This window comes from Salvia hispanica, unplaced genomic scaffold (genome assembly GCF_023119035.1).
Source record: "Salvia hispanica cultivar TCC Black 2014 unplaced genomic scaffold, UniMelb_Shisp_WGS_1.0 HiC_scaffold_169, whole genome shotgun sequence".
Classification (NCBI taxonomy): domain Eukaryota; kingdom Viridiplantae; phylum Streptophyta; class Magnoliopsida; order Lamiales; family Lamiaceae; genus Salvia; species Salvia hispanica.
The window spans coordinates 1-13,749 of NW_025951881.1; the positions used below are offsets into that span (position 1 = coordinate 1).

The window sequence follows — 13,749 nt, forward strand, 5'->3', positions numbered from 1 at the left end:
ACAGAAAGAAAGTAGATTTCATTTCTATCTAATTAAAGAAAATTGGTTGTTATACTCTTAACTAATGTAAATGAATAATGTATAAAGCATGTTACTTATTAATGAAAAGAGAGTACTACTAATTGTTTACAACACTTTAGCTAAAGATGTGAAACAAGTTTCCCTGTTTGAACACAAGGAATCTACTACTACAATTTAAGCTTAACATTAAAAGTTAAACAATTCCATTAAAAATGTGATTTAGGTTTGTGTTTTTATTAGCTATACTATAAGCTTAACATTAAAAGTTAGTAAACAATTACATTCAAAAAGGTAATTTAGTTTGTGTTTTTATTAGAGCACTCCCAATGGTGCCGGCTAAAAGTCGGCGTTTTTTCGCCGTCTATCACAAGTTATCACCGACCAATAGGAGAGAGGTCGGCCGATAATTCGGCGATTTTCCTCCCGTTTATACGTAACCCAGCGAAAAAATCGCCGTTATCGCCGACCAGCGTGGGCGATAATTCGCGATAAATATATATATATATATATATATATATATATATTTTTTTTGTTAATTTTCCCCCTATAATAACACACCTTCTCTTCATTCTCTCCCCATCCTCATCCCTTTTCTCTCTTCATTCTCTCCTCATCCTCATCCCTTTTCTCTCTTCATTTATTTTCCCTCTCTCCATCTATATTTAATGAATTCCAGAATCATCTTCTCATCTAGAGCCCGATTTGAGAGATATGTCACATTCTTCTTCAGCGAAGAGGAGGTACCTCCCGCTCCCACCGGATGAGATATCTCATTCTTCAACGAGCGGGTCAACGGGTTAGGCCCCTCCATCGAATTCACGGCCAATGGCAATGTGCATAACATGGGGTACTACCTGGCTGACGGCATCGCGCAAGAGTCTGCGCGCAATGATGTGGAGAGGGCGTTTGGGGTGCTCCAATCGCGATTTGCACTGGTAAAGGGCCCGACGCGCTTTTTCTACCAGGGGGATATTGCCGACATCATGTATGCGTGCATCATCATGCATAACATGATCATCGATGATGAATACGATGGCTACGCCCTCAGCGCCACCATCAGATCTGTTGTTGCATCTGTCGAGATCCGGTGGTTCTCCAACCGAAGTCACCAGAATCCACTTGGCTGCAAGGAGTGTCTGCCGTACAACCAATATGAGAATGGTTCAAGGCATGCTCATGGACATACAATTGTATGAGTCTGTACTTCGAGCACTACAACACGACAGGATCCAAGAATTGTGGGCAAATAAAAACCGCGCCCACCGCCCCTTGAATTTTTTTACTTTGAATTTTTTTTTCCATTCCCTGTATTATTTTTTTTTATTAATTTTCGTCGTTGTAATGTTTACCCGTGTTTAATACAACGAACTTTATTACCATTATTTGTTTTGTCTTATAAATTAAATTAGCTAGCTTTATTATATACAAAAATAAAACAATTAAATTAGTGATGATGTAAAAATGAAATGTTGAGTTAGGGGAGAAATAAGGGAGAAACTATTGGAACAGTTGGCTAAAAGTTAGCTATAAAACTGGGGATAAATTATGGTGCTGATGTAGCAGGAGTTAAAGAGAAATAAGGGAGATTTTAGGGAACGGTTGGAAATGCTCTTAGCTACTTGTCTAACATATTGGTTTTTGTAATAGTAGTTCAGTTAAATACTTGCATTATTATTAGTGAATAGCGGAACTAATTATGCAATCGAAAATGATGAATTACACGTGGAAAGCTATGTTACAAATGTACTCATGTTAAATCAATGATTCATCAAATTTTCTTTTAAGCCAACACAAAACTTTAGAATGTTGAAGAATTATATTTATCATTTCATTTGTCATCTAAACCACCTTGAGTTAAGTGAGAACAAGGAAATTAAGCAAACATTTTATTTCTCCATTTTGTAATTGTTGTTGATGCTGTATATAAAACCACATCGAAGAATGGAGTTTTTATGTGTAAAAGTAAAATCATATTCATACGTGGATGAAAAATCATTAGACGAATCGAATTTTGGATCTAACTATAGGAAACACTACTAAAATTACAAATAACCCATATTAATTGTAGGTAGTGTTAATAACAAATAACTATAGTATATAATGATGGTGAGCCATATGTAATATAATTGGTAAATAAATTGATATAATAAGGACATTATGTTATGGAGTACTAGTGTTTAATGTTTATAAATGAAATAAACCTATTTTTTTGCTGTCATTTCATGGGAAAATCAAGACTACTTATTTGACAGTGTGAACTATATTTGATTATAGAGAGACCAACACCAACTCCACCACTTTAAATCATCCAAAAAGGTACACATGCAAAAACGAACCACCTTTCAATCATGTGTTTTATAATGCTCGTCGCTCTCAATGTCCGTAGCCAATCATAATATGTCCAAATTTTCACAATTTACATTATTTTTTTATGTAAATGATTAAATCTAAAAGTACATATATATAAAAACACGTGACAAATGTTCGGATGGATTATCATATATGAATATTATTTATTTAATTTAATTCAATTTATGTAAAAAGCGCATTCACCAACAGTCACTCTTAATCACAAACAAGTCCTTTTTTATTAAAAATAATTAATTGTCATTAACATAAAGTTACTTTTATTTAAAATAACAATTCCTTTAACAAGTTTCAATCTAAAAAACACTCGTAAACTTTGAAACAAATTAGCTTTCGCAAATAAGAGTATTTTTTTTGTAACTCATGCTTGTACAAATTTTTGTCATATTATTCTATAATAAATATTCATAAATTAATATGTAGATCACACAATTAACGTGCATATCGTAGAAGGTTATAAAATCAATATAAAGCCCACAAATTCCTAAGAACCGTCACTTTCGATAGATATCCAAGTTCATCAGTATATTCTACATAAAAAAAAAAAAAAACTATTTTTCCAAAATATACAAAACCCAGAAAAAATCACACGTTCTTGAATTTTTGTTTTGGGCCTGTTACCCAAATAATAAAAATCAAATTTTTAGAAAAATGAAGAAGCTGACGAGTGATTTCTGGCCTTTTTACCATATTGGTTGCGGATTTATTGCATCTGGCCTAACAACTTTGTAGTTATTTATGCATTTTTCCTTTGGTATTTTTACATTTTTGGTTGCAACGAAATTGCGCTGGAATCATATTGAATGTACATAATTTGCATGAATGTGGGTTGGAATTTCTTCAGTAATCAGCTCGGAGGAGATTGAGAAGTGGTGGGCAGTGCCCAAAATTTAATCTTTTTGCGGTTAGAAATGGTGGGCGATGCTGTTTCTCGCTCTCGCAAGAATGTTACAATAGGAGTCTGTGTTATGGAAAAGAAGGTGATATGTTTGTTTTTTATTACTGAGTTTTTTTGCTTCAAAAACCATGCACTTTTTTTTGGTTTTGTACACTGTTGATTTGTGCTGATTAAATTATGGAGTGGTGTTTTTGGTAAACTGTTTGTTTTTGGATAATTTTAGGCCTTTTCTGGGCCGATGCTGCAGATTTTGGAGAGGCTGCAAGCATTTGGAGAATTTGATGTGAGTGATTAGTAGTATTTGCCAGCTTTGGACAGTGAAATATTCAGTGCAATGATGTTTGAGGCCAAACTTGTTTGTTCAATTTTGGATACTCAATTTTGATCTTTTTTGTGATGTTAATATGATTGTAGATTGTACATTTTGGGGACAAGGTAATCCTCGAAGAGCCTATTGAAAGGTGATTTTTTATCCCTTTTAAATTTTACTGTTTAGTTCTTTTTTCCTTTTCTTGGTATGTATGTCAGTTCTTTGGTTTATTTTGATGAAATTGAGATAAGTGTATAATTGCAGATGGCCTATATGTGACTGCTTGATTGCCTTCTATTCTACTGGCTATCCTCTGAAGAAGGCTGAAGCATATGCTACTCTAAGAAGGTAAGCATACATCTCTTCTTAGTCCAATGTGCAGCTTCTCATTGTGCTCTTACATATTGTAGGAAACTCTGTTATATGCATATTCTTTTCATTTCTTTTTTTTTCTTCTTACTATATAGTGCATGCAACGAGAGTTAGGGCGTATACCTTAGACGATAAATATGTTGAAGGTTTTCAGGAGTACTGTAGTTCCTTTCCTCCTTCTGTTGGATATATTAGTCTTTTGAAGAAGAAGCAGCTACTAGGAAAGGATGGTGTTGCAACTGAAGACATATATGTTGAAGTATTCGAGTTACGTAACATCTGTGGTTCTGCTGCTGTCGATAAAACCGTAGGAAAAAGCTTGTAGCTTCATTGAGTTTATTTCCTCTTCTCCCATCCTTGAAATGCTCCTGGCCTTCCTTTATGGAAGTAGAAGCATTTTCAGTAACGGATGTTGTTGTAGTTCCTTTAAACTTTAAATGGTACTTTTAATTGGATCTTTTCTACATCCGTCTGCATGCAACCAGTGCTGTCATGATTACTTTGATTTCAAATATTTTTTCATAAATCCAATGTATTGTGTCTGCTATGTTGTCTAAGTATCCCTCAGTCTTGCTGCTTTTGTCATTTGGTTTGCTGTAGGCCTTTTCTTGTAAACGAATTGGGAGATCAACGTCTTCTTCATGATCGAAGGAGAGTGTATGAGGTTTGCATCCTTTTAATCCTTTAGAGAAAGTTGATATACATTGGTTTGCTGTAGGCCTTTTCTTGTAAACTGATTATCCCCCTCCCCCCCCCCCCCCCCCCCCACCTTTTCCTTGACTTTCCAGTTTCCCCCATAATATTCTCCCTAATCAATGGCGTAACTTTTGTATGTGCACACCTGTTTTGTTTCCCAGTATCTGCTTCACCCTCACACTAAACAAGTAACATAGCATCAATCCGTACAAGAAAATTATGTCATTTTCAGGGGAGTGGTAGTTTTCATATCTCATACTTCTCAAAACTCAAAAGTCTCCATGTTTTTGTCAGTGTAAACCATTTTGCAACTACATTTTGATTTCTACCTACTAAGAGCATAAAATTAATAGCAATATAGTATTTCTTAAAAAAGCAAAGTGTCTATCTCATTTATTTCTCTGCCTAACTAAATCATGCATTCATTCTTGTTACTTGCCTAATTTTTCCAGACATAACCAAAAAAAGAACTGAAGTCTCCAGTGTTTAACCGAAACTATACATGTGCACTGAGTGTGTTATCCACTGAATTGACACCATACTACTTTTGACCAATGGAATATGTATTAGATTAAAGATGGTTTTCTTTTCCATTTAATAATAGAATGATTAAAGTGGTAAGTAGTCTTCATTTGATGGCAGAAACTTGAAATGTTTGGCATTAATGTTCCAAGATATGCCCTAGTGAACAGAGAGTTTCCCAATCAAGAGCTGGACTTTTTTTCCGAGGAGGAGGATTTTGTTGAAGTCCACGGCAATCGGTTCTGGAAGCCTTTTGTGGAAAAACCGATTCATGGTATAGATATTGAGCATATTATACTGGAACCTTTTATTCTGTGCACTCATGTAGTAGTATCATTTTAATTTTCTAGAAATGGGTGCCAATTTTTATTCTGTCTTTTGTGAAGGTGATGATCACAGTATAATGATATATTATCCTAGTTCAGCTGGTGGGGGAATGAAAGAATTGTTTAGAAAGGTAAGAATTTAGCAGATGTTTTGAGTTCATTTCGGTAAGTCCTTGATGTCTGAGTCAGGTTTGAGACACTTCATTCTTATTATTATGATTATTATTATCTATTTATTGTAACGGAAACTATAGTATTCTAAGGTTCAATTGCAAGGCTGTTGAACCAGTTCTGCCTCTGTTCAATATAATTTGATTGAAGTCCACTTTATTCTTTAGCTCTATACAGTTCAATAAGCCATCCCCTAGTTTTAAAGCAGTATCATTTCCAGGTGTGTTGGCCACTGTGGAATGTTGAAACTCGTTTTAGGCCACTGATAAATTTTACATTTCTCATAAAATTATAGGTATAGAATGCATCACATTCACATAGTCCCAAGACTCTTCACTGGAGCTGTTTCATATTTCATATTCACTATTCAGATAATCATGTGTAAGAAAAATATTTAGATATCATATTTTCATATTTGCATGGAGTATTCTGGTATAATTTTACGAACTTTTTTACTTTTCTCTATCCTGATATTTAATCCATGTGTAGTTCATCATGGTCAAGAAAATATTTTTGTCCTTTAGACTTATTTTGAATGATTAATAATCTCAATATGACAATCAATGTATAAGAAGCTGCTTTAGATATTTAAAATCAATATCAGATGAAAACTTGTTCATTTAATAGTGCGTATACATTTCATCACCCTTTATTTAACTAATTGACGTATGCAATATATTGCTGTTCCTTTCTCAGGTTGGTAATCGGTCAAGTGAATTTCATCCAGATGTGAGAAGAGTGAGACGCGAAGGTTCTTATATATACGAGGAATTTATGCCCACTGGAGGCACAGATGTAAAGGTAGTTAACCACCATTTATTTTATGAATTACTCTTGATTGAACTTTTATCATATCTGAAGTTGCTAAAATCCAAACATCACAAAGAAGGTGGAACAGGAATCATCTTAATATTCTTGAATCTCTGAGAACTTTTGAATTGACGAGAAATTCCCTTGGGATATTTAGAAATATTTTGCAGAAGTGTGTAAATATCTACTCCCTCCGTCCCTGATAATTCGGGTCACTTTGACCGGGCACGGGTTTTAAGAATTGTAATGAAAAGTGGGTTGAAAAAGTTAGTGGAATGTGGGTCCTACCTTTATATATTAGTTTTATAATAAAATGTGAGTAGGAATGAGTTAGTGGAATATGAGGTCCACTACCAAAAATGGTAAAAGTGAAGTGGGACAAATTGTATGGGACGGACCGAAATGGAAAACTGGGATGAATTATCTGGGACGGAGGGAGTATTTAGTATCATGCAGCGACGAACTCTGTCTACTAGAATTGTATGTTTTTCATTCCCTTGAGTGCTCAGAATTAGGCTGACGGTTAACTTTAGTTAAGCAGCCACTCATCTTAAGGTTATAGATTTATGCTTTTAACATATTCCAATGAACCTTTTCATCTGGAACTGCCTGATACAGTTAACAGTTTTTCTCAGACTATATATTGAATGATTAGTATAGAAATTATCCGACTGAAGTTATGCTGTAGAGTCATCTCGTGACCTTCACCAAAACCACCCACAATGTAGTGGGAGGAGGAATAAAATTGTTTAGAATTCAATTTATTGCTCGGGGATATTCTACTATAAACTGGTTTGAGAAAAAGCTTTAACTTCTTAACAATTCTTAGGTGTACACAGTTGGTCCCGAATATGCTCATGCAGAGGCAAGGAAATCGCCAGTAGTTGATGGTGTAGTTATGCGAAACCCTGATGGTAAAGAAGTAAGTAACTTGTATGATCTTATTCCACAAACTGAGCTTGTCTTCTAGGGCATGTAAGTTGAGATTTTAATATGATTTAGTTGTAGCACGGTAGCTCTTCTTACAGCTACCAATTTGATGGTTGTGACGATTGTTGCTTATACATCACTCATGTACTTATATAATCAATGCTCTATATCCACGATATGAGGTATAAAGTGGAATTATTGGCTATAATAGTTCATGCATGTGCAGGTTAGATATCCTGTTCTGCTCACTCCTATGGAGAAAGAAATGGCTCGAGAGGTGTGCATTGCATTTAGGCAAGCTGTAAGTAAATATTATACTTTCATAGACCAGTTGTCAATATTTATTCAATTCAGTTTTATTCTTTGCTCTTCCCACAGTCCCCCAAATTATCCAATGATTTAGAAATGGTTGTTAGATTTGTGTGGCAATAATAGACCTTCTAAGAAATATAGTAGAATTTCCTGGTTTTTTTTGCGAAGTGGCTTCTCAGTTTCTCATAAACATGACATACAGGTTTGTGGCTTCGATCTCTTGCGCTGTGAGGGGCGTTCCTATGTCTGTGATGTCAATGGATGGAGCTTCGTCAAGAACTCCTACAAGTAAAATTTCCTGTTCCCATTTCCATTTTTTTGTCAGTTTGATTTTATATCATTTGGTGGATTGATTTCAACTAAGCTAAAACTATGGACTAATCCGATCATTGCAATGACCTCTTTTGAGACTTTGTTCGCTTCATTTGTAACACCCCTTCTTTTTGCTTCGTGTACCCCTCTCCCCTCCTTTTCTTGTCCTTTTATCGGGCTTCTGAATATTTTGAAATTACTATGCCAGATATTATGATGACGCTGCATGTGTTATGAGGAAAATGTTTCTTGATGCTAAAGCTCCACATCTTTCATCAACAATACCTCCAGTTCTACCTTGGAAGGTTAATGAACCTGCTCAGCCCTTTGATGGTTTAACACGTCAGGGAAGTGGGATAATCGGAACTTTTGGGCAGTCCGAAGAACTACGTAGCGTGATTGCCATTGTTCGTCAGTAAGATGTTACCTTTTGTTTACAGTTCTAGTTAAATACTACACGTAGTATTATCCATTGATAAGTGCTCCTTTTGCTATCAGTGGTGACAGAACTCCAAAACAGAAAGTGAAGCTGCGAGTTACTGAGGAAAAACTATTGAATTTGATGTTGAAGTATAACGGGGGAAAGCCAAGGGCAGAGGTGCTCGTTTATTCCTCCTTGCGATTCTTGTTTATTTATAAATGCGCCTTTTTTCCCTTTTAATACCTTTCCATCCTTTCCTGCAGACAAAGCTCAAAAGTGCTGTTCAACTGCAAGATCTTTTGGATGCGACACGAATTCTAGTTCCTCGTACGAGGTGTGTTATTTTTTCCCCCCAATTTAGTTGTATCCACTTATAACTGGGCTTTGTTTTGGTCATATGTGTGTATTATGCAGACCTGATCACGGGAGTGACAGTGAAGCTGACGATATCGAGCATGCTGAAAAGCTTCGGCAAGTGAAAGCTGTGCTTGAGGAGGTCCATATCATTTTTCATTAGTAAAATCTCCTTTCGTCTTACTTTTATTCTCTGCTATTTGTAAGTGCTATTTTGCTTGTACGATTGTAATGGTTATCGATGCTATGGCATCCAGGGCGGGCATTTCTCTGGCATTTATCGGAAAGTCCAACTCAAGCCTTTAAAATGGGTCAAAGTGGCAAAAGCGAATGGCGAAGGGGAAGACGAACGGCCTACTGAGGCCCTGATGATTCTTAAATACGGCGGTGTCCTCACACATGCTGGCAGAAAACAGGCTGAAGAGCTAGGAAGGTATTTCCGGAACAATATATATCCTGGTGAAGGTACGGGCCTGCTTCGTCTCCATAGTACATACCGCCATGACTTAAAGATATACAGCTCAGATGAAGGCCGTGTGCAGGTTAGGCTCTCTTAACTCTTTTATGCGGCATATTCAATGCATCTGAAACCTCGGTTTGTTTACCATTCACAGATGTCTGCAGCTGCTTTCGCTAAAGGTCTTCTAGATTTGGAAGGGCAATTGACACCGATTTTGGTAGGTCAAACATTCATAACTCTGATTAATGCCATGTTATTATTTCGAAACCACCATTTTCACATCTTCTTAAAACCGTCTAAGGTTTCGCTTGTCAGTAAGGACTCTTCTATGCTGGATGGGTCGGAGAACGCCAGTTCCGAGATGGTAGAAGCTAAGGTTAGTCTTTCGAGTCCCACTTTTTTGCCATCGTACCCTGAAAAATAGTATGCTTTTATTTCGTCTTTGCTTTTTTTCCCCAGGCCAGGCTACACGAGATCATAACTTCCCATAACGATACGATTGAGAGCACTGATCCGCCGGGAGAAAAGCCTTGGATGGTAGATGGTAGTGGAGTTCCTCCGAACGCATCCCAACTTCTTCCCGAAATTGTAAAGTGCTTACTTCGTGTTACTCTTTGTTTTTGCATTTTGAGTCGTGTCAAACCACCCTATTTCCACAAGTTTTTGGTATTATTATGAACTGAATCCCTTCATCAAAACCAAAACCAGGTGAAGTTAACGAAGAAGCTCACGGAGCAAGTGAGAATTCTAGCCAAGGATGAGAACGAGGAGCTCGCGGGGAAGACCTCTTACGATGTGATTCTGCCATACGATCAAGCGAAGGCCCTTGGCAAGACAAGTATGGATGTTGATCGGATTGCTGCTGGCTTACCTTGTGGCAGTGAGGGATTTCTTCTCATGCTCGCTCGTTGGAGAAAACTTGCGAGGGATTTGTATAACGAGCGCAAAGAGTATGTCTGTTCTCCCTTCATTCTCCCACATTGTGCAACTTGAACTCAAACTTTAGCTATGCGCGTGCAATTGCAGGCGGTTTGACCTCACACAAATACCCGATGTTTATGACTCAAGCAAGTAAGGAGATGCACAGCTTTTCTTTTGTAGCAAACATAACATTTGATTGTGATTTGCATCAGCAAGTTTCTTTAACAAATTTCTGATTCATTGATGTTTCCCCTTTCGGTTTGACAGATATGATCTCTTGCACAACGCGCATCTAAAACTAGAAGGCCTATACGAACTTTTCAAAGTGGCACAGGTATGAAATAGCCAATACGGTGATGCATGCTCTCTTACGTTTGATTGCTCTCAATTGCGCTGCTCCTCTTCCCACAACCTATACACGTAAATTGAAAGAAAAGTGAACTAAAATGGAGAATATTATCTTCTTTGTGGCTGATGCTCTGAGGCCACTCAATGCAGTCGCATGCTTAAATTTGTTGCATCATTCATTGAATTCCGATTTTCTTGTAGTTACTTGCAGATGGTGTTATTCCGAACGAGTATGGAATCAACCCGAAACAGAAGTTGAAAATCGGATCCAAGGTATGCAACATATTCACTTCTTGAAATGAATCTTCTTCACATATAAGAAAAGTTCTCTAGCTAATCCATCATATAAGACTCACCTTGTAATATTTTTTCAGATTGCTCGTCGTTTGTTGGGGAAGATCTTGATCGATCTTAGAAACACACGCGAAGAAGCAATCAGCATCGCTGAATTGAAGAGTAACCAAGAGACTACAGAACTCCCTAGCATTGCAAGAGAAGATTCTGCAGATCTTCAAAAATCTCAGATTAATCCTGAACATGTGTCTAAGGCTAGTCTCGGCAGTGAGAAATCCGTGGATCTAGATGATGACGACGACAAAGAACCCAAGTACCGATTGGACCCAAAGTAAGTGTTTGCACAGTGTGTTATCTATTTTTGCAGATTTTATTTTATTTTAAGTTATGATTTATAAGTTTATGCTTAGTAAAATTGGACTCTCAATTCAAACTGTTTGAAACTATGATAGTTTTTCTTCCAATGTATGTATGTTTACTCCCATCAGGTATGCAAACGTAAGAACCCCGGAGCGACATGTGAGGACGCGGCTATATTTTACATCGGTGAGTGAGTGTAGTACTATAATTTTCTCCATACAACTTCCTATTTTCAACTTCAGTTTGAAATTTTAAACTCGGTTGAATTTGTTTCTTTTCGGTTGACAGGAATCTCATATCCACTCCATGATGAATGTTCTCCGTTACTGCAACTTGGACGAGTCCCTCCAAGGAGAGCCAAGCCTCGTGTGTGATAGCACCTTGGAGCGCTTGTGTCGGACAAAGGAGCTTGACTACATGAGTTACATTGTGTTCAGGTTATTCGAGAACACAGAGGTTCGTCTCTCTCATCTAAAGCTCCTTCCCATTCGACATATTCCCGTTGCAATATCCATAGCTATGCTACTGCCTTTCTCATTACAATATCAAAATTTTAACAAAAACATCAATCTCTTGAGTTTGATGGATGAATGATGGTATTTGAAACTGATGCAGTTGGCATTAGAAGATCCAAAGAGATTCCGCGTAGAAATGACCTTTAGCCGAGGTGCAGATTTGTCCCCGTTGGAGGTAAACTTCGACTTCAACTGATTTTAATCCTCCTTTCTATGCCCTATAGAAGTTGTTGAATCGAAGTTGATGTTCGACTTTCAGCAGGCAAATGAGAGAGACTCGTCTTCATGGCATCAAGAGCACACTTTGGCCATAAACGGCCCTGAGCGGCTTCAAGAAGTCGAATCATACTTGACATTCGAGAGGATGGAGAAGATGATCCGGCCCTTTGCAATGCCAGCAGAGGACTTCCCTCCTCCCATGATTCCTCAAGGATTCTCCGGCTACTTCTCCAAGAGCGCGGCCGTTCTGGAGCGCCTCGTCAATCTCTTGTCTTTCAACCGGCACTCATCACACGCCAACGGGAAGTAGTTAAGCCACATAGTCCTCTCATCAAGATCGATTCTTTCGCCCTTTTTCGCCTGAGATGATTGTTGCAGGTGTGTTGAAATGGTGAGATTCTTCATGTTTGTGTTTTGTTAGATTAATGGTGACAGTTCTGTGACTTAGGAAAGTGGTTATGTTTTAATGTTTTGTCTGCAAATTTTTTGTTGGTTGTTTATTGGTGGGACTGTAAATGGATCTTTTGAGCCCAACAAAATGGTGTTTTGTAGGCCCCATTTGTTTCAAACCTACCATAAATATAATTATAGGAAATTTTGGGTTTTTCTAGAATCTTAGTGGGCCCATTTCTTGAAGACATTTAATTTTTGGACGATGAATGAGTCACGACAATGACTCCTTACTCTCTCTCACACAAACAAACACAGAGATATACACTAGAAAAACAAACATAGACGCAGAGCCAATTTTGTCACACACACATACAAACTAAAACGTTTTTTTTTTTCTTTTCAAAATTAAGATTTTTGTTTTCAAAAGAAGCTTTGAATTAGTTATTTTTATTTATTGCAAATTGTCGAACTCCTTTAAAATTATGTAGAAGATATAAATTTAAAGTCAATATTATGGTGGATTCGAACATGAAATCTTTAGTATTGGTATCGGTATTACTACTCTGTCATTAAATCAACTCACATTAATTTTGTTGATTAATTTGAACTTTGTAACTTTTGGTGCCAGTTCACTATTGCATCATAACCATACCATAATTTCTTTTCATAAAACTGTCAAATATTAGGCATTTTATTTAAAAGATGTCATCACCAAATTGCGACTCATAACAAATATCGCAATTTATGGTTTAAATTTTCCCTTTGAATAATAATCCATTTACCAAGAATTCGGGAAAAAGGACAATAAAATATCCATTTCAAATAGAAAAAACAAAGATACACAGACACACACACACACGTGTAATTATATGAGGTTTTAGTCCACACGAGTCTTCTCAATAATTAGATATTAGTGGTCCTTTTGTATTTATTTTGATTAATATATGTCAATAATATTCCCTGTTTAAACGTTAAGTGTATATTTGTGGTTTGGAAAGTAGGAAATTTTATAATGTTACGAAATATCAACACAACTGTCCTTGGAATTATGAATTGTAATATTCTCCAATTTATTTTATATTGGCTTAAATTATTTGAACATAAGTAATTGACTAAACAAACTAATTTGGTTTTCGCCGACACTATACTTTTATTTTTCTATGTACTTATGTAGTTATATCAAATTAAATACAGTAGCTATTTAAGGTTGGTTCTTGTTTTTTTTAAACATTTTCATTAATTAGACTTTTAAAGATAAATTTTGAAGAGAAAAAATCACATTCCAATTTGGCCTAAACTCGATGAAATTCCTATTCGATTTGATAAACATTATCAAAATAATTTGATTGATCAATTTTCACATTTGTCTTTAGTCGTATGATATGTAGCTTATGAATAGTCAAAATGAAATTAGAGT

At 36.4% G+C, this 13,749-nt stretch overlaps 2 protein-coding genes across 3 annotated transcripts; both read left to right on the forward strand.

Moving 5' to 3' along the window:
- The first annotated feature begins 863 nt into the window (after window positions 1-863).
- On the forward strand, window positions 864-1,217 carry LOC125198588. The gene has a single exon (XM_048096906.1). It carries the CDS (start codon window positions 864-866, stop codon window positions 1,215-1,217), a length of 354 nt encoding a protein of 117 aa, XP_047952863.1.
- Window positions 1,218-2,939: 1,722 nt separating this feature from the next.
- Window positions 2,940-12,552, forward strand: LOC125198592 (inositol hexakisphosphate and diphosphoinositol-pentakisphosphate kinase VIP2-like). 2 transcript variants are annotated; one of them, XM_048096911.1, is made up of 28 exons: window positions 2,940-3,368; window positions 3,510-3,569; window positions 3,701-3,747; window positions 3,861-3,944; window positions 4,569-4,632; window positions 5,307-5,460; window positions 5,573-5,643; window positions 6,380-6,484; window positions 7,323-7,415; window positions 7,650-7,724; window positions 7,938-8,023; window positions 8,256-8,462; window positions 8,546-8,645; window positions 8,732-8,802; window positions 8,883-8,964; window positions 9,080-9,364; window positions 9,437-9,499; window positions 9,584-9,658; window positions 9,742-9,870; window positions 9,991-10,232; window positions 10,309-10,353; window positions 10,471-10,537; window positions 10,753-10,824; window positions 10,926-11,176; window positions 11,334-11,391; window positions 11,494-11,661; window positions 11,821-11,895; window positions 11,980-12,552. In XM_048096911.1, the coding sequence occupies exons 1-28, from the start codon at window positions 3,300-3,302 to the stop codon at window positions 12,247-12,249; spliced, it is 3,168 nt and encodes a 1,055-aa protein (XP_047952868.1). In that variant the 5' UTR covers window positions 2,940-3,299; the 3' UTR covers window positions 12,250-12,552. The 2 variants fall into 2 exon arrangements, with proteins under 2 accessions (XP_047952868.1, XP_047952869.1); XM_048096912.1 differs by having other exon boundaries at window positions 11,983-12,552.
- The last annotated feature ends 1,197 nt before the right edge of the window (window positions 12,553-13,749 follow it).

Bases quoted from the DNA above. Each gene is read 5' to 3' on its own strand.
- LOC125198592 (XM_048096911.1), top strand. From the start codon at position 3,300: ATGGTGGGCGATGCTGTTTCTCGCTCTCGCAAGAATGTTACAATAGGA. The intron at 9,871-9,990 runs GTAAAGTGCTTA...AACCAAAACCAG, and splicing joins CCCAACTTCTTCCCGAAATT to GTGAAGTTAACGAAGAAGCT. The intron at 11,177-11,333 runs GTAAGTGTTTGC...TACTCCCATCAG, and splicing joins AAGTACCGATTGGACCCAAA to GTATGCAAACGTAAGAACCC.
- LOC125198588 (XM_048096906.1), top strand. From the start codon at position 864: ATGGGGTACTACCTGGCTGACGGCATCGCGCAAGAGTCTGCGCGCAAT.